Source organism: Ictalurus furcatus, chromosome 21 (assembly GCF_023375685.1).
Source record: "Ictalurus furcatus strain D&B chromosome 21, Billie_1.0, whole genome shotgun sequence".
Classification (NCBI taxonomy): Eukaryota; Metazoa; Chordata; class Actinopteri; order Siluriformes; family Ictaluridae; genus Ictalurus; species Ictalurus furcatus.
In genome coordinates, this window is record NC_071275.1 from 6,781,487 (window position 1) to 6,807,210 (window position 25,724).

The window sequence follows — 25,724 nt, forward strand, 5'->3', positions numbered from 1 at the left end:
TAATGAGTCCACAACGCTGAAGCGTAAGTTTACAGACAAGAGCATCGCAACGGAGGAGCCGTCCCAGCCATCCATTAGCAAATAATGGACTGGGGAGGAGAAAAGCAAGCAGAAACGATGGAATCACCACTGCTGCATGCAATTCACCATGTGTCTACAGATTGGATTGGGTTGTGTTCAATCCTCTCTGAAGGAAAATGGGGTGAAAGTGTGTCAGGACAAGTCAGATTTGATAAGTACAAGTAAAAGTGTACATTATTTTTCTCATTAGTAATGGTCTGTGATACAGACTTTAAATGTTATGATTTTAATGGAGCGATACCTGGTATTAATGGTATGATGTGTATTCTAGCAAGCTTTGTGAGGTAAAATTAATGTGTGTAAACTACTTATGGGTAATCAATGCTACATTTTTACCCCACCTATAAAATTGAAAAAATAATTCTAATGATTAAAACAAAGACTGTGCACAATAAACATCTATCAAAAGGCATTGTTTACGAGCCATTATTTTTCTTCAGAATTCTCAATTCTGGGGGCATGGTGGCTTAGTGGTTAACACCTCTGGGGTTGAGGGTTCGAATACTGCCTCCACCCTGAGTTTGCATGTTCTCCCTGTGCTTTGGGAGTTTCCTTCAGGTACTACGGTTTCCTCCCCCAATCCAAAGACATGCATCGTTGGCTGACTGCCATCTCCAAAAAACTGTCCGCAGTGTATGAAAGGGTGTGTGAATGTGTATGTGATTGTGCGCTGCAATAGGTTGTCACCCCATGCACGGTTTGTGCCCTGAGTTCCCTGGGATAGGCTCCAGGCTCCCTGCAACTCTGTGTAGTATAAGCGGTACAGAAACTGGATGGATGAATGGATGGGTGTCTTTTCCTTATAATGCTAGGATAAATATAAAACTTCTGCAACCTTGATCCAAGATCCAAGCCTACTTTTGAAGAAGTGCATGTAATCTGGTGTAGCAAAAAACACAAAGCAAAAGACACAAAGATCCAGAGAAACTTTGCAAGTATGAAACCCTTCACCTGTAAAAACAACCTTCTGAGACCGTAGGAGGTGTAATAGCTGTAGTCAAAACGTTTATTTCATGGGGTTTCAACATTCTGGACCAAGGCCAGAAAGATAGTGTAGGACCTCAGCCATCTGAACAATGGACTCTTCTGTCTCTTGCAGCCTGAGAAGAACTTCTGCTCTCTGAAGGCCAACACAGAGAGATTGAGGAGGAGCTTCATCCCACAGGCCATTTGTACCCTCAACCAGGATAACACCAAGGACTAGAGCTTTTAACTTGCTTCCACAACACCCCCACCACCTACATTCCTTTAATACAACTTTATCCTGTATTACCTTTTATTTATAAATATTTATTATATATGTGGGCAATTTCAATAATTACCTCAGTTTAATGTTGCACAGCATTCTATTGCACAACTGCACAACCCAATTATAGCCTGTTGACTGTAGACTGTTACTCCCACCAATCTTTAAATCCTTACATTATATTTTTATAACTTTTAAAAATATTATTTCTTTTTTAACTGTATACAATAAATTTTTGGTCTATTTTATGTCACGGACAGTTGTGAAAAGCATTTCACTAAACATTGTACTGTGTATGGTTGTGTGTGCGTCACTTCATTGCTGGTAAAGTGTCTCGCTGCTGGAAATCACTCTGATGCTATGAAGGTGCTTTATAAAACGATCAGCCAGTCTCCTCTTGGTTGCTTCTCATATATTCTAACTCACTATTTTGCGATTCTATATGTTGGCCTCATGAAGACATGATTCCTTAGTTCATCAATGGATGAGCCATTAATTTTGCAAGGAATTTTAATGGATATTAATATACAGTAGTCCATTTTCCATGGCTCATTTCACAAGCTGTATCATTAATGTATTATTAATGTTACTCTTTGTCAAAAAAACATAAACATGGCTTTTTTATTGCCATTTTTTCCGCATTCACCATTCACACCCCACTCATATCTAATATGAATTCAGGGAATTGTTTGAATGCATATGGTGCATTGGGTCCTCAAAGGAGAGCCATCTGAACACCTGCTTCAATAGAAGAGATTAGGCATGAGGAAAATCTAATCTTTTGTACAAAGCAGATAACATGATCAATATCACAAATTTAGTTACATATAAATAGAGATTTTTTCACCCCACATGCAGTACACTGGCATCCCATTCTACTGGTGAAGTGAAAATTGACTTATTGGACATTTTCAATCAGTATAAACAAATGAATTTAATTATCTCCCTACGCCTGTTATGCAATTAGTCTGGACACTGTTGGGTTTCTGTGTCTAGAGTACCATGACTCATATTGTGTGTTTAGCTGCTGCTGAGCAGTGTGATGGGAAAGGTTTGCAAGATTGCAAGCTCCTCCCAATATCGCATAGTTTCCTTGATTTTGCGTTAACTTCTGTGATCTCAAAATCCTGGAGGGACTGCTTAGTAAAAGAAGTCTTTAATACAGTTGGAGTCAGTTGGTGAAAAAAGCCTTTACAGAAGTTTATATAGCTTTATGTCACTTGTCATAAATGATTACGATAGTTGTAATGAATACCGAATTCGTAATTGTTACAATCCCAAAATATTGGTTGCAATGTGTAGAGCGCATTTGGTACAATATGCTATAGTATTTGTTATTTTTAAAAAAAAAAAAGAAAAATGATGGCTTTTATAAGATCTTATAAAATAAATGTAATTTCTATCAGCTTTTTGTAAGTTTGTGTTAAATCAAGAACACGGTTTAGCCCGGCACTTTATTTCCGTGATGTACATGCTCTAAATAGCTTGAAAACTGGAACACACGGAGAGTGTGATATTACAAATTTCTCTTCAGCGTATTCTAAAATCAGCCACATAATGGAGCAGTGGGGGGAAGGTGGCCCGGAATCGTCCCATGGTATTATCGCACATCTTTTAAGAATTCTATTTGAGCTGGTGAAGAGCTCCTCTCAGGGCCTCAGCATGTGGTCGGATTTGAAGCGTTTCTGTTACAGCGGTCTCTCTCTCTTTCTCTCTCTCTCTCTCTGTGTCTGTCAGTTGAATCATGGAAGCGTGGCAGAAAATGCAGTTTACAGAGGTGCCAGCATTGCTAACGAGAAAATCCTAGCAGGCAGAGAGACAAAAAACAGAATTTAACCTCCACATAAAACCCTAGTGCATGTCAGTGGATGGGCCAGCTCCATGTTAACAGAATAAATGATAAATCATGTATTGATCAAACTGATCTTAAACTGTGGTATGATAAAACGTTTGTATTGCTAAGCAAGCATGCAGAGCGTATGTGTTTAATGTATACAATTATTACAAAATGAACATATGTACATGTCTAGATTCTATAGCACTTAATAATAAACCTTAGATACAACTGCAGTAGAGGTGTGTATCTAGACTAGGATCCTCTGGGAACCAATTTGCATGAGTAAGTGGATTTTACTTTCATACTACTTTCTCTGAATTAAAGTGGCAGCCTAAAACATGCTCTTGATTTAACAAAGGCTTACAACCGAGTAAAGCTGGTCGTTAAAATATGAAGCTTGCAGGACAAAAAAAGGCCATGTTCATTAACATGACAGTGTATTATATGCTTGTATGAAGTGTTTTATCCTTCTTATACCACAGCAATTTGCCAATGCTATCAAATTCTTTATTTTTACTTACACATTGTACTTTTTATCTCTTTAATGTTGTGGAAAATACATGAAACAAGAGAATTCCTGTTCTAAGCAGTCCCTTACCTGTCTGTCTGTCTTCTTTCTGTTACGACAAGGCGAAATCGGGGCGGCAGCTCACAAAGTGTAGTGCCGCCCAGGGACGTGGCGGAGGAGGACTACACTTCCCAGTCATACCCGCGCTTGAGTTCGCCGGAGTTCTAATTATGAACACCTGCAAACACCTAAGGTTATATAAGGGCTTCCCTAGCTTGCGAAGTAACCGCTCAGCAGCCTCGTCTCTGTTTGTTTACCAAGCCGATTTCCTTAGAAGTGTTTTCCCCGGTGCTCGACTTAACGCTCGTCTCTCACTACGCTTTTGCCTACGCCCCTGATACACAGCTTACCTGTTCTGTCCCGATTCGATTCTCGTTCTGGATTCTTTCCCACGTCATCTCTCCGCTCGCCCGCGCTCGTCTCCTTCTACGCTTCGTAACACTTTCTCTCTTTTTAAGTTCATAAGGCAAAAAATACAGTCTCATATTACAGTACTAAGCAACCACAAAGCGCTCTGTCCTGAAGAATTTCCCGTGTCTGAAAACTTAATAGGAACCTCTTTTTTTTATTATTCTCTAAATTGTTTTTTCAAATCCTTTCGGTTATAGCTGCCAAATCACATTGTTCCTGACATCTCTTCTCTCACTTGGACAAAATGTTTCTCTTTCTGCTTCTTCTTATTATTTGACATAGTGTAGCCTGTATCTTCCTACATGACCTTTTTACAAGTATTTGTGTAGATTTTACCTTCTATCATGGATTTTTTTTTTTTTTTTTAATCCATTCAAAAGCCAAAATTCTGTGCTCACATGTAGATGAATTGGTCATTTAAAAAAGTAATGCAATGCTTGTCATTTGTCATGGGTTTCTGAATTATTCAGCAAGAAGAGCACTAAGATAGCAACTCATGCCTTTATTTCATAAATCACACAAAAAAAATGCCATTGATAATTTAATGAAAACAAATTTAAATGCTGATCCATTTGAATTGTCTAGCCCAAAAAGATTTGAGAATTTGTCAGTGAATACATTTTTAAATACAAGGTTTTTGTGGAACTGCAATACAATTTGCACTATTACAATTTGCATAGTGTGGGATTGGGCCGCAAGTTCCCTGGGATAGGCGCCAGGTTCCCCATAACCCTGTGTAGGATAAGCGGTAGAGAAAATGGATGGATGGTTTGATGGACCAAAAGTCACCAAAGCTAACCGGGTGCACAGTGGCTTAGTGGTTAGCACGTTCGCCTCACACCTCAAATCGAACCGCCAGGGTCGGGGTTCAATTCCCGTGGCTCTGTGTGTGCTCCCCGTGCTGCAGGTTTCCTGCCCCAGTCCTAAGCATGGTAGGCTGATTGGTGTGTCTAAAGTGTCCGTAGTGTATGAATGGGTGTGTGATTGTGTGCCCTGCGATGGACTGGCACCCTGTCCAGGGTGTACCCTGTGCCCGATGCTCCCTGGGATAGGCTCCAGGTTCCCCTGTGACCCTGAAAAGGAGTAAGTGGTTGAAGATGGATGGATGGACCAAAAGAAATTTCACATTCCCTTAAACCTTGAGGAAGAAGCACAAAAATCTACAAACTCACCAATCACCTGAAACAAGTGAGCAGCTTTGCTAGCTGAGCATGCCTGAATGTTGTCAGAACTGCTGCTTTTTTGACGACTGCTCAACCAGGCTGCCACACAGTGATTATGCTAGAACTGATGAATTATTGAGGGAACATAGAAGGAGAGGAGAGAAGGAGAGTATTTTTTTTTATCCCTTTCTTTTTTTTTTTTTTTTTTGCAACAGGCCTCACTGTGCCTGCGGGGTTTTCTATTGCAGAAAAGCCTGGTGTATCTCTGTTATCTCCCTGTGGCTGGCTCCTAAGCATCTAGACCTGAAGTCCACAAACCTAATGGGCAGAAGCCAAGAAAAGCAATAAATCTGCTGGCACTTCATCCGGAGAAAGATTGCTCTCTGAGGACGGATTGCGTCAAGCTTGTCTGATCACCTCTTTTGCTCTTGTTTTATTTCCTCAACTTTTTTTTTTAAAGGAAGCTAAATTGTGTTTGTGCTATGGAGCATCCTGCAACTTGAAATATAAATATGGAAGACAGGGTTTTAAATGTAAAGTTTTGGAATATCCACAAAACATATCAGTGCCCACTTTGAGATGGATGAATAAGCCAGATTACCCTGGAGGTATAAACCCACTGCTGCAGCAACTTTCATTTTGGTAGTTTGCATGTTTTCTTCATCAAACACACAAAATCAAATACTTGTTAAGTGCATGTTCTGGGATTTGCCTTGCATCAGGCATATTCACTCAGAGGGTGGACGTGAAATTTTATATCGTGCTCCACTGAGCTTATTGGGCTCCTTAACAATGTTGTGTAGCTGTAAAAACAATAAAAAACAAAAAATAATGATGCTAACATTAAGGAAAATTGCCTATAAAATCATAAACCGTTCAATTAAATTTACCAGATTGGATTTTTGAAGTGACATAAATCATCCAGTGGGTAGTGTTTCAATCTGACAGCTCCAAGTCCCCAGTTTCCAGACTCAGCTTACTCTATGTGGGTTTGCCCTGGGTTCTCATATACCAGTAGGTGGACTGGTGATTTTAAATTGCTCATCTGTGTTAATGTGAAGTCCTGTGATGGACTGGCATCCCATCTATGGTGTACACCCTCAATATCATGCCAGTATATCATACCCAGTGTTCCCGGTATAGACTCTGGATCCACAGTGATGCTGAATTGAAATGAATTAATTCATTTTCAAGTTTGTATATCTATGGCCATGTGTTTATTACCACAATTTATGCACATGGTGCAGCACCAACATAAATACTGTGGGGCATTATAGAGATGTCCACAACGTGACAAGATGTCCACAAGTTGTATAATTGTGTATTATTCTAGATAAGACGCATTCAAACTTCTGAGAAATTGCAGGTGGGGCATCGGATTTTTGGTAAAATACAAAAAAATACAAATAAAAGCATACATTTTAACAAGAGAACGCAAAATTACACCAAGAGTAGTGTTTTACGAAGAGCTTTTTTCCCTTATAAAAACATCAGATGAGCCATTCGAATAGAATGATTGACAATTGCACAGGTTTTTTCTAGATTTAAAGTTAAAAAAAAAGAAAAGAAAAGTGAGACTAAAAAGTTTGAATACATACTGACTACATGTTCTAGACAGCTTTAGATATTAACACTAACCAATTTTCCTAGTGCAATGAAAAAATCTCTCATTGGTCTTGCATAGCAGTATTCTGGATCTTATACTGTAAATTAGTAAATACTCATAGTTTTCAATTTAAGATACAGCTCATGACAACAACCACAATGACAACAGAGACAGAGAAACGAATGGTGCTTATCAATGTGTTTAGCATTTCCATGCTGCTGCACAATGATAAATCTGTGACCCAGAACAGTTGGCATGAAATCGTTAAACATTTTCAACAAGGAAACCTGACGATCGGATGTTTCAGGTCTGACGTGCTATAAAGTGGGTGTCTCATTTAATCCTCCAGATGTATAAAAAGGAAACAGGGGAGTATGTGAACAATTGTGCCTGTATCCACATACATGGTCACACGTCATGTATAAACCAGGCCTACAATGTTCTGATCTCCCATGTGTGGCTATTCATCGACACTATATCACCCCTTTTGTTAATTTATTACTGATCCCAGTTGTTGCGACTCCAAACCCGTACACCTATTGATTAGGGTGGAGCGTTAAGATAACACTTTTGGCCTAAGGTAGTTCATATCTCATTAACCTGTCATTATCTACTGCCACTGAAGAGATTAGGGCCACCATCTCTGCAGGAAGTGAAATGTGCATACACAACCTCCTCCGGCTTGCGCATGTTCACCAGCAGGAAAGTCACAGATGGCAACATATTAGATCTCTTAATAGGGCACAGTGGCAGTGAATTCCCTCTGTGTGTACAATGTCTCTGACACTGGCAGTGACAACTGGGGGAAAAGGTTATAAAAGCAGATGAATAATGTATTAAGCAAGGCTTGGCCCTCGGCTGATGTGTTGATGCCCTGCTTCCTTGTGAAGATCTGGGAGAAAAGATAGCATAATTTTCCTGTTCATCACTGGGCTCAACAGGACATTAAACTGTTACTTGAGCCCGACTCATGACCACATGAATGACTTGCTAAACCTAACAACCATCTGCAGCCATTTTATTTCGATCTGCTGTGAAATGCTTGTCATTCAGAGGAATTCGTCAATACTATATTTGGCAGTTAGAGCACTTAGAAGCCTTGAATGTTGCTCGATTTGAGGTTTGAGACTTCAGGTTGACTACAGATCATAAAGCACCCCGTTTCCCTGAGGAGTATTTGAGGAGATTTGAAGCAAAAGAGCTATGAAATTAAAACAGCGACCTTCCATTCAGAGAAATTGTCTCAAATGGGAGGGGTGGGTGACACTAATTGTAGAAATGATTCATATGAAGCAATGAACTTTCTCAAATGTAACCCACTTAATCTGTCTTCAAAAGGAGAGGCATTAATCCAGCACTGATGGAGTACCACTCTTAATTATTTATATGAAAAGTAAAAAAAAAACCTAGAGGTTATTTCAAGGCACAGAATAAAGCCTTTCATTTATTTGGGCAACCTTAGTGAGAGCTGAATGAAATACAAGTATGTTACGATAAGTCCTGACCTCAAATGAGGTAACAGCTGATTCATTTAAACACCTGAGGACAAAAAGCTCTCTGACAGCAACCACCCCCAACATTAAAAGAATTTTCCAACAGCTGAGCTTTGTTCTGTAGTGATAAAAAAAATAAGCAGCCGGAGGTGATGCAGACTTAGAAGAGACATTAAAAAGATACCAAATGTGAGTTCATGCATCCCTTTAAGTAGTATTTGCGTATATCAGCAGTTTCTGGCTTGATGGTAAACAACATAACCAAAGGCATTATCATTCCAAATAACCTTATTTAAAAGCCACTAGATAATTGCTGATTCATGTGGCTTGTGTAAAAACGATGTTAAGTGCATAGCGATGATTGATAGATATACATCATATTATATGGCTTTAAGCATGTGGACAACTGACAATCATACCGTTATGTGGGCCTTCCCCAGACTGCTCCTACAAAGTTGTCTAGAATGTCTTTGTATGTTTTAGCATTAAGATTTCACTTCACTGGAGCCCATGTTCCAATATGACAAAGCCCCATGCACAAGACCATGCAAGACCTTGAGTGGCTTGCAAGAAACCCTGACCTTAACTTCACTGAATGCCCTCAGGTTGAAATGCACCAAGCCTTCTTGCACAACATCAATTCTCGGCCTCACTAATGCTCTTGTTGCTGAATGAGCACAAATCGCCATAGCCATGCTCCAAAATGACTTTATGGCAGACTTTATGACAGGAAACAGAGAATCAACTCCATGTGAATGCCCATGGTTTTGGACTGAGATGTTCAACAAGTATATAGGGGTACAATGGTCAGGTGCACACATTCTTTTTGGCCATATAGTGTAGATACTACCAATGACGTCTGTATTCTACTAGCTATCAGTTACTCTGAGGACTTGAGTCACCCACACCACAGTCTGCAAAATGCTATTGTAGCATGAGAGCAACCACAGAGCAATTTCGGAAAGACGACTTCCTACTGAGCATCCAGTTCCACAATGAGGATACAATTTAGGTACGGATTACACATGTGCATATCGCATTTTATGTCCATCTGTCACTTATTTTTGAAAACCCACACAAACAGGCCTACCTGCACACACCTTAGACAAGTGTGTGTACCATTGTCTTTTGCAGTTTTGGTTGCACTGTCGAATATCATCCCTCATGTCTTACTGCATTATGCAAATTTCCAGAATCATGCCTCTGTACACCATGTACACTCACTATGGACTCGTTCACTACAATTTGCACATATTAGACATGGCTATGCATGCATACTCTTCTGTATATTGTATAGTCTATTCATATTGCTCCATAGATACTGTTTAGCCTTGACTTATATGACTTCTTGGTATTATCTGTAAGTGCATTTCTGGAATAGCTCCTTGGATGTGACAAATAATTGAAACATGAAATTTGATCTTGAAACGTTGCAATACTATTATGAAACCACTGAGTCTGGTGTACATAGAAGCTGCACTTGCTGTTAGCCATCTCTTTCATTCAAACAGCTGTGTAGTTTTTACTATGATTGGATAATGTTTGTTTAGTCCATGTCTAGTTTGCCTCCAAAGGTATTTTGAGAAATCACTAATCTACCTCATTCATGTTTATTACATAAGATAGTATAATCAATTGACATGACTCACTGTGTGAATCTACAGTCTGGGCTGAAAAAAAATCAGCCCCAGCCTCTACTTCATACCATTCTGTATTTTTGCTTACTGTTGATATTGCTATTGTTTTTGGTTTATCAATAGTGTGGATGTGGATGGTAAAAATTGAGCTATTTTTTTTGTTTTTGTTTTTTCTGTTTTTTGGGGGGGGGTGAGAGATGGATATTGGATATTACCTTAAACAACTGTTTCCTTCTTTTCATACCATTTGTAATATATACTGTCATTGAATTAAGTTTTATGATCTTTGCTTGTGAGGATTGTGAGTCTCATACAAAGCTGACCAACATGATATACTGTATATCATGATGATCTATATACACAGTAAAATCCCTAGTGTTGAATTCACACCCAGAGTGTTTGAGTCCAATGGACTCATATAAACACTGTAGGGTGTGAATTCAACACTGTGGGTGTTAAATCAACACTGGTGATTTTGCTGTGTACTACTTCACAATGTTATTATGAATTGTATTGTTAATGTCAACTATTTTCTCACACATAGATAAATAAGTGACCCAATCCACATCAGATGACCCTAACTATTTTGTTTTGTCTGGACTCTGTAACCAAATCAGGCTAAAAGATTATTAGAGCATGAGTAGTGACATTTATAGGCAGGCTATCAAGGCTTTTGATTCCACAGAGTCGCAAAGACTCCTACAAATAATTATGGTAGTTTAAAAAGAAAAAGCTTCAAAGTACCTCAGTAATTTAGAGACACAGTCTGTGTTCAAATAGTCACAGTGCCAGAAACCTTTGTTCTGTCATTTGGTATAAAATGAAAAGAAAGGCAAAAAGAATAAAACAAAGCTGTTATCTGAGACTATGAGGACATGACTGAAGAAGCAGATTCAGAGAAGAGGTGCGATTACTCCCTGTGTGACCCTTATTTAATACTTTAGCTTTGAAGTAACTCGTAATGGAGATCCATCAACTTTGACTTTGGAGATTAATAAAGGACTTGGGTAAGCTTAAATGTTACAATGAATTTATATCATGTCACTTTGGAATTCTGGATTTTGATTAATTCAAATGATGCACTCATTCTAATACCATTCATTAATGCATTTTATATAACATTTTGTACAACAGCATGGCTCAGACAGTAGTTCCATGTAACATGAATGATATTAATATGAATATTAATGAGCTTGTTCTAATATGTTATTGTTCCTATAGAATGGCAGACACTCCACATAATCTAAGACTAATAATAAACTGAGTTTAAAAAAAAATATGTTCTTTAACAAAGTAAAACATATAAACGCTGATGTGCTGATTGAGATATATATATATATATATATATATATATATATATATATATATATATATATATATATATATATATATATATATATATATATATATAGTTATGAGACATTTACTTAACATTTATAGTTGGGAGTCTTGTTTGTAAGACCCAGTGCATTGCAAATTTTATCAGCACAGGAATAGATCTTCAGGATAGAGGAGTTTTCTGGTTTCTCTGTAAAATGACAAGCTGGGTTTTTTTTTTTTTATGAGAGAGTGAGGGAGAGGGAGAGAGAATGGTAAGCGAATGACTGTTTATCACTGCTATAAGTGATAACAGGTACTAACTTGTCTCTCAGATGTTCCACAAGGTGAAATCTAACAATAAACCATCAAAATGCATGATATTTCGCACATTAACAAATTACATATTGTAACCATTGACCAATCACTGTGGTATAAGCGGAATAACACATTCCAGACTGTGCTGTTACAAAAAAACAATGAACTTGGTGCTTGTACATTGTGCCATATGACGCCCCGGCATGCATTCATATCATATAACAGCATGGCCTGTTGTGTGTTATTTCTTTTAAAAATAAAAGACATTGTTATTGGAAAATGGTGGTAACAGTAACGTGGTTCACATTTGCAGTGGGTCACATTGCACTATTTGTGTTTTATTTCTTAATCTGTTCCAATCATTTGTGACAAATCTTCCTTTATAGGCCTTACAGTATACACATTGGAATTTCCAGTTTACCCAGAAGCAACCTTAATAAAATGTTGATGGTGATTTATGCAAGGTTCCCAGGGACTGTCTGGCTAAACCGAGAGGACTTTTGGGTAGGCATGTGAATATACATAGCAATGATTAATGAACTATAACTACTTGTTAATTATTCAAATCATTTTCAAAAGAGATAGATCTGAGGGTAGAGATGGATATTAAATTATCTCAGCTACAGTGCAATCTGAAAACTGACTAAGAATGTAGTGGATTGGAATCTTCATCCCTTTCAGTTTGAGTTTAGGGAGTACTATTCTACAGAAACTGCTAATGAAGTCTAAGATGGACAGGGTGGGTGTGGTTAATGCTACATCCCTGGACAAAGGTGGACAGAGGGGCTGTGGTTGGTGCCATATTCCTGGATCTCAACAGATTCTGTTAAATGGATTAAGTCTTATCTCAAGACTAGAAAACATTATGTATGGATATGCAATTCATATTCAAGATTATAAGACTGGAGTGTAACAAGGGTCTATTTTGGGTCCATTGTAATGTAGTTTATATGTTCTATGTATGTATGTTTGGATGTCCTCCTACTGTGGTTTGTCAAATGTATGCAGATGACATAGTTATCTATGCGCATGCAAACAAGAAACAGGCTGCTTAAAAGCTTTTGCATTCCAATGATGTATATTGCAGAATGGTTGATCAAATCCTGCTTACAACTTAATTCTGGGGGGCAGTACTTGAATGTGTCCTGTCATGCCAGAACTGAGATATGACATCCAGTTCAATATGGAGAAAAGGCATGGACAGTTTTGCTGAGGTTTACTGTTTAACTGAATGCTATAATATAGGAACATAGGGTGTTACCAACTATTTTTTTCTGTCAGGAGAAAAAAAAACTGTATGTGTCAAAGCTTTGTATAAGTAACCTACAAATATAATAAATGGCATGTTTGTTACAAAACTAGTTGAAAGAAAACTCCAATTTCTTCCCTCAAGAGATATAAGAAACTGGTCCAAGTCACAGAATTAAAACCAAAAGAAGGCTAAATACATTAGTCGTAAACAAGCAAAGAGACAGGAACAACATCAGATAGCAAGGTCCTGTTGATGCCGCCATCACTGAGGGAAATAAGCCAGCAAATAATGTGATAAACTTACCGGTAAGATCTATAGGTCCTAAGAGAGCTTTTCTCATTGTTATCCATACAAGGCTAATTACCATAAATAAGCTTTCACAAGATATGTGCCAAGACCCACCCTCTGACCACCTTGCTTTTCTCTTTGTACAGAGTTTTCAATATACTGTACATACAGTACTTCCATTAATTCACATAAACACTGCTCCAGCTATCTATCATTCAAACACCCACAATCACAATGCTCATAAAGTCAAAACCCTGCAACATTAGTAAAGACTGAAATCATTAGCCCTTGGGAAGTCATTAACTTTGACAATTTGCACAATATCGAAAGCTTTTCACATTTTAGTCACAGCCAGTGTTGGAGGCATGAAAAATCTCTAAAGCCCCATGCTTTGCTGATTGCATCAGTGCATTTGCAGAAGATTGCTAAGTGCTTGACTGCCATCCATTCATATACAGTAGATACCCAACTGACTTACAAATCGCTGTGCATTAGTGGCCATTCAAATGTCATCCTTCCTTTGCAAAGAGAGAGGTGGCATTTGAACGACCTTTGAACGAGTTTACTCGAGGTCACAATCAAAGTTTCTCATATATAACCAAGCGATGTTTTGAAGAAAAAACGCCTCTGAATGAATAACTTAGACTTTCAGGAACATTTTCACATTCTACATCAACAGACAAATAGCATTTTAAAACTAAATTAAAGAGACATGTAAGACATTATAGACATGGTTCCATTTGGCTAGACAAGCAAAAATGCAAGCAATGTAATGTAATTATTTTGAGTGCAAAATCTCAAAATACATTTAAATCTTAAAGTGTCTTCCTTATACCAGCAAGATGTATCCCAAAACCAGAAGTTTCTGTAAAGCTGGATAAGATGAGAATGGTCCCCTATAAAGCCCAAGGGAACCCTAGGGACCCCAAGATAACAAGTGGTGTGGGACTTGGGTCTCATTGCATGAACTTGTATGGGGCCCAAAATTTGTACTGGTGCACATGTCCCACAAAAACTCAAAAGACCTTACAATCAGTAAGTGAGTGCCTCGCATGTACCGCATGATGTATTGCCAAACCAGGAGTTGCTTAAGGATCAGGTTGATTACTTAAGGGGCTCAAGGTATGAAAACTCTAGGGACAAGAAAGTCCAAGAAAGCAAGAAGTCATGGGTATACAGCCACATTCATTGATTTATCTAGGTGCCCAAAATATGTTGTGGTGCACCTGCCCTACAGGACCTCATCTTTCAGTAATCAAATCAGTGCATCGCATATGCTACCAAGATGTGCCATCAAACTATGGGTTGCCATAAGGCTGTACCTGTACTAAGGGGCCCAAAACTTTACGGAACCAAACAGAATAATAATTCTGGGGCAGGGGACCCAGTGCATTAATTTGTCTGGGGGCCCAAACTTTATACTGATGAACCGACCACAACCATAGTGAGTGCCTTATTACCAACCTGAACCTGTCAAACCTAAGAACCTTTGCACTTCACTTGAGTTATTTATGATCACACCCAATGATGAAGATAATTCAATATCAAAAGCTATCTTCAAATCAACAGGTATAGATGGGTTCAAGAGTCCTGAAGGGCACAATGGTATTATATTGAACCAAAAATGTCCAGGAGCATGAGAATTTTCAAAGGGACAAATATTTGTACCTTTACTCCTGTTCTAACCATAAGACAAGGCTTATACAGTACTTATCCAATAAGTGGAGTGTCTTGTCACTAACCTGAATATGTCAAATCAATGAGAGCAATAACCAGATGAGGATTTGGCATTCACATGTAGGATAATGCAATCAGCAAATTAAGGTCCTCAATATCAGGCACATCTGTTTAATCCGGATGAGGCCATAATGACTCAATAAACAAATATACTAATATTGGTTCCACAGTAGGAGCCAAGCCTTTTTCTGGCAAGCAAACTTAAGATGACAAATACTGGCTGACAAATACCTGGATGCAATGCTAGGTATGGATAATATGTCGGGGACGACAGACTTGGCATGCCACAACAGATAACATGCTTGTCAAATTTATCACTGAAAATGACATTGTGGATAAAGCTGGAGTCAACAATCTCATTTGGAATCTGCAAGTTTGAAGCTGTAGCATAATATTCACAGGTGAAGTTAGTTCCAACCAAAATAAATAGCTGGAAATTAAGTCATATACTGTATATTTGGTTTTATTTTGAGTACACTCAAATTTGGTCCATTTCTGCATAGGTAAATGAACTCCTATTTGAATTACTGTGCAACATAGTCCAGCTTGAATTTAGCCCAGGGATCTGGTACACATGCATCACAACTATGAGCTATGATTCAGGTGTCAAAATGATATTGCATCTCTTCACTTCACTAGGTATCCTCTTATGTTGTTGAATGACTGGAAAATGTCTTCTGGCAGTTTTTCTCAGAGTTTTTCCACCCACAATGGCTGCTCTATCAGTCCATTTGAAAGTGCACAATGTCTGCTTAATACTGCCCCTCAGAGCTAACTGCCACCCCTGCACTTTAGTTGTTAAAAGTAAGAGAAAGACCAACAGGAATCCAAACAGCCAATGGGAACAATTTAAAGTGATAAAAGGCCTCATGACTTGGAAAAAGGTAGGATAAAAATTTGCCTAAGGTAAGCTCCCTACTGTAATGATAATCAGTATATATACACATTCTTCCTCATTCGTAAGTTAAACAGAGTAGATCTAATTAAGAAAATGTGCTGAGCATTGAAGATTGTCAAACTTAAGAGGAACACAGTAGATGAGCAATATGCCCCCAAAGAATTCATTAAAATTGCTCTAACTACTATATTTTCAACAGAGAAAAAAAATGCCTTACCAGTGTATTGACTGTAAAAACTTTGGCTGGAGATTTAATTGAAGGCCATTTTGTCTGTGCAGCCATCTCCTCAATTGATTAAACATTGGCATAAGACTTCCCAAAATATGCTTATTAGGGTTTTATTAAAGGTCCTTCCACATATGGTTTCTATATTAATGTGGAGTTTTAAAGAACCACTCATGGAAGCTCAATTTTGGAAAGACATCACTGCTTTATAACATACTTCACTAACTTATGCATTCTTATTGGTTGTTGTAATTTGTGAATGAAATGAGTTTGACAGCACCACTGTGGATAATTTGTGCTGAATACAATATAGCTTCATGTTTGCCTCATTTGACTATTCTTGAATAATGTAAACATTACTAATTGATCCAGCTTCTATGAAGAAATGTGAACAAGTCATTAACTTGCCTTTTTATTAGGGCTGGGCGATACAGCTAAAAAATGTATCACGATATAATATAGCGTAGCATTCGGTATCAATAAATATTGATAAATTTTAATCTTTTTTTAAACAAAGACCAGTAGAAAAAAAGGTTTGAATTGTATTTTTATTTACCCACTTTATTAAGGCAATCAACAAATAATTTTAGTTTTAACACTCAAAAACAAAATGGAATTTAAACAAATATCTTCTCTTATATCTTTAAGAAGATTAAATAAATAAGTGTTAAAGAAACTCTTGAACTTAATAAATAAAATGTTGCAAAATGTTTGCAACGTAAAAGTGTAAACATAGAACAATCAAGGCAAACTTTGAGGTAAATCAATATTGCATTATAGCGCAGAATGTGACTCATGGTGGTTTGTTTTGTGTTCAGCCTGTTAGCATAGTTACAGATGTGTCCTTTAAGAATATGCATTTTTTTCATGCGGTTTCACACAATTCCGTCACCTGTGATCACATGGTACACGGTTCTAAGAATTTAAATTAATATATTGTGCTTTCCACAATAACCACCACGTGGCGCATGGAAAAACATACTGTAGCTGAACAAAGTACAATAAAAAATGGACTGTATGGTCGAATGGTTCACATAAAAATATTATGTTTCTCATCAAAACTTATGATAAACCTAATTTAAACAAGTTTCTAATTACAAGATTTAAGTATATAAAGCGAGTGTGATCAAGTCTCGTAGTATAGGTACAATAACTGTAGTATTTACGCCAGCGACTGGGGTTCAAGCCTCAGCTCAGTTTAGTGTTTTTTTTTTTTTTTTTAAATGAGCGGGTGGACTTCTGTGTTCACTTTAAACCAGTTTTTAAATTGTAAAACATTTAATCTAGGAAAAGAAAAGTTTCCATTGGCAAGAAAGGAGAAGATGGCATTCATGCAACGTTGAGGAATTTTCTACAGTAAAAAAAACCCCATTAAACTCTCATTTAAAAACACTAAACTTAGCTGAGGCTCAAACCCTGGTGTACTAAAAGCTGTATGTTACCAAACAGTTACCAAACAGTAAACTATACGTAATATTTTTTCTTAAATATAACTGACCACACATTCTATTTTTTTCAGGCTCAACAACGTTTAATGTCCTCTACTACTTGTAGCAAAATGGTTCTGAGAGAGGTTCACAGATCCACGGGCCAAGCACAAGCAGATCATAGGCTTCAGTACAAGAAACAGCACCGTTTGGTTGGTAAAAGAATATATGTGTATACAGTATATGTCCAGGCCGAACTACTGTATCTACTAGCAAGTCACAATTATTCAATTGAAACATGACTGCCCCCTACTGGTCTTCTATTTCCTGTGCCCGCAGCATGCGTGTGGTTCCGGCCGATACCACATGAAATCGTAGGATCCCGTTTCCTTTGAGGTGCATTTTTTAATGGCCACACCTGTAGCCTAGCCTCGTATAAAACTTCCACTTTAACACTTCCTTCTGGAAAACACTGTGCTGAGGTTTGTGTCTGACATGTCGAGCTCCTGCTCTGAGGACACTCACTGTCCTCCCCAGAGCCGACATTTTAACAGAAAACACAAAAAAACGCAAAACGTCACTTTCTTCCTTGCACGCTGTTCAGAGTCACACGCACTTCACATGTGCGGAGCACTGCGCATGCACACTACAAGTCTCTTGCAGCTTGTTTCTCCATACGTGGCCGGGACCTTTTTTTTGCAAAGCTTACACTCAATGGTGTTCTGATGTTGGCAGACAAAAAGAAACCAAAAAAACTGCCACACTGGCAAGCTGACATGTCCTTTTTTATTCACAATCCCCCCGGCAGGCACAGCACTCATTTTTGCATGTTTGTGTGTTCTGATGTCACATGGCGACGGCACAACCGAATCCCACAGATACGCAGCTTGTTATTGGAAGTTTTGTTTGTCACTAGTAGCACACTACTTTATCAAAGCATATGATAGATCCATGGATGGTGCACACTTGAGGGTTGTTCATTCAACCAAACTTCATATCTGTTTACATTTTATCAAGCGTTATATCGAAAAAAATTTCTACCGTTACTGATAAAGGTGTACCATCAATAAATACAGATACTGTCTTATCGCCCAGCCCTACTTTTTATTGGCTTTAATTCTAATTTCTCTTCACTTTAATACATTCATTTACTTCATTACTGGCAGGGCGTCAATTCTGCAAACATGCTACAGCCTTGTTAAAATCTAAAATTTAATTAAAGTATCCAAATTAATTTGTTCTTATGTTGGCCATGATCAGGGGCTGTGAAATCTTACTGAATCCATCAGATGCAATGTGTTGTATATTTTTAATGCTCTGGCTCTGTTTCTGGTGGTCAGCACTGCTGTAGCCAAGACAGTAAGATGCTCAAGAATAACAGCCTTAATAATACACTCCATATGGTTGCAAGCACAACGAGGTTCAATATAGCCATAGTAGGTTGTGGAGCAAAAGAAGAAAAGGAATACTGTAAGGTTATAATGATCTGCCTTATGGGAGATGAAGATGTACGTATGCATGTATGGTGAATATAAAAACACAGCACACTTCTTGGAGTAAGCATAATATTAACAATAACAACTATTATTATTTCTATTCATGAGCATTAAGGATTAATTCAAAGGACAGCTTGCATGCTGTCAAATATAAAATTGATTTATTTCACTTGCAAAGAGTCCCGCAGTCTCTGTCCTCCAAACATAATAGGGATAATCAGAAGGTAATTTCATCTTACTCGTTTCTCCACACAAGTTGTTGACGTTTTTGTTGCCCACGGCTGTTGCAATGAACATCATTCAAACAAAATGTTTGCATCCACTAATGATTTATGCTTCAGGTTTTGATTACATGGCAGAAAATAAAGTGTGGTAGCATACTGTAGACAAAAAAGAAAAGAATGCACCTTAGATTGTCGGTGGAGCATCACTCATTTAAGACCAATAAAATGTGCCAAAACGGCTCAGTCTTACAAGCAAGGAAGCTGATATGGCACTGTTGCCAATAAATGCTAGTTTGGATCCAACAAAAGAATCTCTATGGGTGTATCACAAATCATTTGGTGAGAAAAACAACTAGCAGGAACTTCTGATCCATGTGATGTCTGTGAAAATTACATTAAGGTCAGGGATGGACTAATCGACATCTGGTACAAGCACAACAGCCCATGATGACACCTCTCTTTTATTTTTTGCTCTCTATTTAAGAACATGTACAGTTGCAATCAAAATTATTCAACCCCCATTGCAAATCAGGTTTATTGTCAAAATTTATAGACTTTCAGCTGTTGGCAATGAACAAATCAGAGAAAAGCAATTTAAATAGTTCAACACAATGAATGCTTCAAGTGGCTTCCCAAAATTCAACTGAAAATGCAACTTATGCAATGATGATTTCTCCAGTTTCAAAATTATTCAACCCCCTGAATAGAATCCCTCACAACAGAAGAAATGTGTAAAACAGGTGTTATATCAAGCACACCTGATGCAACTAATCAAGGGCTTCATAAGTTGCACCAGGTATGCATGAGCTGGAACACATGAAATAGCTAGGAGTAGAAAACATATGAAATACCGGGATGTGGCAGAAAAAGGAAGCTATCAATGGCTGCAATCAGATTTCTGAGAAGGCAGGTTGTGAAAAATCCTCGAGTGAATGCAGAAGACCTGCAGCAAGACTTGGTGGAAACAGGCAGTGGGGTTTGCACAGTAAAGCGCGTACTAAACGCAGAAGGTTTCCATGCCAGAACTCCAAGACGTACACCACTACTGACCCAAAAGAAAATTCAGCTCCAAATCATATGTATAATCCACATAAGTTTTGGGATTCTGTTCTGTGGAGCGATGAAAAAAATGAAACTTTTCGGGCATAAGGTATCAGCGGTATGTCTGGAGAAACAAGAATGAAGAAAGAACATTCTATCCACAGTCAAGCATGGTGGTGGCTCGGTGATGCTCTGGCACTGCTTTGCATCCTCTGGCATTGGAAACCTGCATCGTGTGGAAGGCAAGATGGCTTCATTGAAGTATCAGAATACCCTAGGAGAAAACGTCATGCCTTCTGTGAGGAAGCTGAAGCTTGGGCATCACTGGACCTTCCAACAGGACAATGATCCCAAGCATACCTCAAATTCCACCAAGGCTTGGTTGCAGAAGAAGTCCTGAAAGGCCATCACGGTCACCTGACTTGAACCCCATAGAAAATCTCCAGTGGGATTTGAAGAAGGCGGTTGCAGCACACAAACCCAAAAATATTACTGAACTGAAGGCCATTGCTCATGAGGAATGGGCTAAGATTCCTCAGGAACGCTGCAAGACGCTACACCTCTCGTTTGCAGCAGGTCATAACAGCAAAAGGGTGCTTTACTAAGTACTAAAGATGCTTGCCATGAAGTGGTTCAATAATTTTGAGACTGGAGAAATCATTATAAGTTGCATTTTCAGTTGAATTTTGGGAAACCACTTGAAGCATAGTGTTTAACTATTTCAGTTGCTTTTGTTTGATTTGTTCATTGCAAACAGCTGAAAGTCTGTAAATTTTGACAATAAACCTGATTTGCAATGGGGGTTGAATTTTGATTGCAACTATATTTCAGCTATTCCTTCTGAAGTCTTGCCATTCACTTGAGTTGTGTATGTTTCCCTGATTGGCTATTCTGCGTTTTGACCATTTTTGCTATGTCATTTTGCTTTCTTTGGATTATTTTTTTTGATATGATGTTTTTTTGTTTGTTTGTTTTTTTTAATATTGTGTTTAAACAAGTTTGATTTTGGATTGTGATTTGCCGAGCCACTCTTCTACCAAGTTTGGTTTGTTCTAGTTCATAATGGCAGACAAGTATGTTCAACAACCAGAAAAAAAAAGAAAAAACAGAACTTCCTACTTACTGACATTTGCAAACCAAACATTTTCTTTGGTATGTAACTACACTATGTATTGTGCAAAGCTTCTTGTTTCATGTCCTACCACCTGATGCAACACATACATCTGGTTGATGATTAGAACAGGTTTTTAGTATTTATTAGTTTGAAGAATGATAGACAATCTTCTCTGAATCAGGAACACACAGGTAAGTAAGAAAAAAAAATTCCAATGTCATGCCATCATATAACTCTTCAGCTAGTACAACACGTAGTTGCCTCAAGTTAAAGATATCAAGAAATAAACATGCTAGCCAGACTGAAATGTCATTTAGATGCCATATAGGCAAAACTTGCTGACTTTTTGTTGAGGAAGTAAAAATGCTGTCGGAAACTTTGTTACAGGCAGATAATCATATTTTTGTTTTTTTTCCCTTTATACATTTAAAGATAACTAGCTCACCATACGTTAGGTATCACTGTCATGAATTGCCGGAGGGAGCGCTGGACTTCAGTTCCCAGCAGCCACTGCGCTTCTGCATCACAGTCACATGACCACCTGCACTTGATCCTTATTCCTGTTTATGAGCACTTATGTGTGCGTGTATATAATCACTGTTTGCAACACACTCTTGGTCTTGCTTTGTTTCTCTTCTGTTGTCAGGTTATGCTCTCTCACCTCTTACGTATTGTCTTTTTATGTTTTGACCTCATCTTTATTAAAACTTTAAATCTACACATACATCCGTCTCCAACTCTCCATAGCCGTGACAAGCACATGTTAGTCTTCCACTTTATGTGATAATACACATTATTTTAATTATTATAGAAACTCTAGAGAAAAAAAATCTCCTATTAACAAGAACCATTGTCTGGGTTAATTTTAATAAAAAATTCTTCTCAAACCATTTTATTTTATTGCAAGTTTAAGTAAAAGCTTTTTTCTTGTTTACACAATTAAATTACTTAACAACAATCACAAACAGCCATTATTAAACAATGTTTATTATTCTATAATGATATTGTCCTTCTTGAGCTCTATATCTATCTATCTATCTATCTATCTATCTTTATTTATATATATATATATATATATATATATATAATTATTAGAGAGAGAGAGAGAGAGAGATGTAGCTATATAGAGAGAGAGATATATACAATAGCTCACAAAAGTGAGTACACCCCTCAAATTTTTGTAAATATTTGATTATATCTTTTAATGTGACAACACTGAAGAAATGACACTTTGCTACAATGTAAAGTAGTGAGTGTACAGCTTGTGTAACAGTGTAAATTTGCTGTCCCATCAAAATAATTCAACATACAGCCATTAATGTCTAAACCGCTGGCAACAAAAGTGAGTACACTTTTTTTTTTTTTTTTTGCTTTTGTGTTTTTGTACTTTTTAATTACTTTTCACATCTTTTAGGATTTTTTAAATAACTTTTTATGACTTTTATAAAACTGTATAATGGACAGGTATGGAACATGAATGATCAAAAATGTTTCTGAACACTATAACTACTTTGAGCAAGAGAACTATGCTGTAACAACGTGGCCTATTTTACATGTCAAACATGTTGCATTCCATTCGTCTTGCGTTCTAAAAACATTCGCATATGAATGATGTAAATTGGGACGAAGGCACGTCTCGTTATCCATGACATTGTTAAATCTCTCGCGCTCAGCCCCTCACTGAACAGAGCAGACGCAGAGAAAGGTGTGAGTGCAGCGGGAAAGCAAGACCTCGTGCTTGCAGGACAGTACTGGCGACATTTGGAAAGTTGCTGGGGTTTGTCCAAAAAGTCACTAGATTTGTGCTAGGCACTTTTTTTTTTATTTTATTTTTTTAAAGTCACTAAAGGGGTCTGAAAAGTCGGTAAGTTGGCAACACTGGTCTGCACTGACAGCTAGATAAAAGGCAGGCTAAGCACCACCTCTCCCCAGTAAAAAGAAAAAACGGAGGGAGAGGGAATGCGGGGTTTTTCTTTTTTTTTTTTTTCTTGAAAACAATTTGGGCCCCCTTCCAATCTCCCCCCCCCCCCCCCCGGTTGAAAACCACTGCTCTAAGAAATTTAAATTGTCACAGAATAGCAGTGGGTGCCTGTATCTTAGGGGGTAGAAGGCTCAGGCCCACTAAATGTAGTGTTGGCTGTTTAATCCCCAGTCCTCATGCCACCACGTGCCGAAGTGTCCTTGGGCAAGACACTGAGCCCCATGTTGCTCTTGATGGCAAGCTACCCATTGGTGTGTGTGTATGTGTGTGTGTGTGTGTGTGTGTGTGTGTGAATGAGTAAAGTGCTCATTCAAAGTTCTCAGACAAAGGAAATGAGAGAGAGAAAAAAAAAAACGGAACTAAAAGAGAACTAGAGCAATGCCATTTACGATATAGGCAAAGTAATCAATTCATTTCAATGTTTTGTAATTACTATTAGAGATCTGCCTTTGCCACTTCAATGTCTTCATGGCATTTGGAAGCTTGGAATGTAATTTATGCCCTAAAAGCAGCATGTTAAGTCTCAACCATTAGCTGTCTTCACTAATGATGGTGTGGGGTGAAATTATCCCTGGGGTGTGTAGCACTTTGTTTGGTATGACATTTGAGTGACTGAACACATTACATCCAAGACCTTTCAGACAAAGCTTTATCTCAATTACTGACATCAGTGACACTTAAATTCACTCCCATATTTTTGTATCTGACAGTCACGTTTCTGGAAAAGCAGCAATAACACCCAGTATTATGAAGTTACACATAATATTGTGATAAAAAAAATAATAAAAAATACCCTGTGTGATTAATACAGACTAAACTAATAACTTCCCATACTGTATTGTAAATTTTACTGCAGAGCTATGAAGTTTATATATATGTATATATATAAAATATTCTGTATCCTAATACTAGCTGAAGTAAGGTTAGATGTGAGGTGAATCTACAATATGTTACCAAATCTCTTACATGAGCTGGTGTTCACTGTAATTTAATTCGGAATCTTTTTTTTTGTTGTTGTTGTTTTTGTTCTGTTGTTTATTTGTGTGCAATGTGTCTACATTGTTATTTAATGATATCTAAAAGAAAAAAAAATTAAAAAGGGAAAGCTGCTAGATTCAGTAGAGACTGGTATGTATTTATTAGGGGATTTTATTCTTTATATACAGTAGAAACTCTTATTTTAGAGTAATTTAATAGTTAAGATGATTACAGCAAGGATAGCACAAATGAAAGATAATCTGAATCATATTCCAAATGTTTTAATAGCCTTTATTTCATGGCTTTAGTGTTGTTTGAATTTAAATTACCTGTTTTTTTTTTTTTTCTATGCAATATAATGGAAAATTATTGTTTTTTCCTATATTACCTCAATTTTTTTTAAGTGTACTTTTCTACTAAATGTTCATCATTCAAAGTTTATTACTGAGATAAAGATAAGATATTGGGTGCTTTAAAACAAAATTCCCACTGCATTTCTAGAAATTTTTTTCTAAAAAAACACATAGACTTTGTCAATGGAGCATCATTTCCTGCTAAGAAAGGGCAAGTGTTAGGAAAACATATGCTTAGGTGGCTCACCGGCTTCTCGTGAGATCTGCATGAAGGCCTCCACTCCCTTCTCTCCATAGCTGCCTTCTGAGGCTATAGTCGAGACATAATTCCATCCCATAGCCTTCACAATGTCCACCATGGCCTGGGCCTGGAACGAGTCTGGTGGAACCACACGTGAGAAGAAGTCATAGCGGCGATCATCACTCAACTCTGGAGCTGTGGAGGCATAGCTGATCTGAGGAATCTAAAAAAAGTAAACACACACATGGAGGACAAAGGAAATGAGAAAAAAAAAAAACAGAACTAAAAAAGAACTAGAGCAGACCTACGAATAAAATTTCACCCCAATAACCAAGTCAAATTTACTCCAATGAGCAAGGCTATTGTTTCTATGCCCACCAATAATATAGTACCCAAGAATGCAAGAATGTGTAATTGTAAACTATTAAAAAGAATCTATTTTCAATAATATTTTTCAATCAACTTGCTCACTGTTTACACTGTCATTTCTTACCATTTCTCTACAGCTGAACAACATTCACTGTAGATAGCCAGTCATTAGCCAACCAGCTAAGCTCATAATGCTACTAAACTAGCTCATATCTATCACAGACCAACGCGCACAGTATTTTCAGAGTGGCTTGATTCGAGCTGTCATATGCTCAATGATTCTCGGTAGCCAAAATTGTCAACATATACCCTATGTTTAACAACTGTTTTGTTAATTAACATTAGTTACTGTTACTGATTAGCAGATGGGTTCTCTAGGCATTTGTTTCTGTTTACTACAGGATCCTTTCATAAATTGCCTA

At 37.6% G+C, this 25,724-nt stretch overlaps 1 protein-coding gene across 1 annotated transcript in view; it reads right to left on the bottom strand.

The window, feature by feature from the left end:
- Nucleotides 1-25,518, bottom strand: part of LOC128625250 (metabotropic glutamate receptor 7) — a 147,329-nt gene extending 121,811 nt beyond the window's left edge. Inside the window, exon 1 of the mRNA XM_053653444.1 lies at nt 24,940-25,518. Within this exon, the coding sequence (XP_053509419.1) occupies nt 24,940-25,051 (112 nt within the window). The 5' untranslated portion in view covers nt 25,052-25,518. The remainder of the gene's footprint in view (nt 1-24,939) is intronic.
- Between the last annotated feature and the right edge of the window lie 206 nt (nt 25,519-25,724).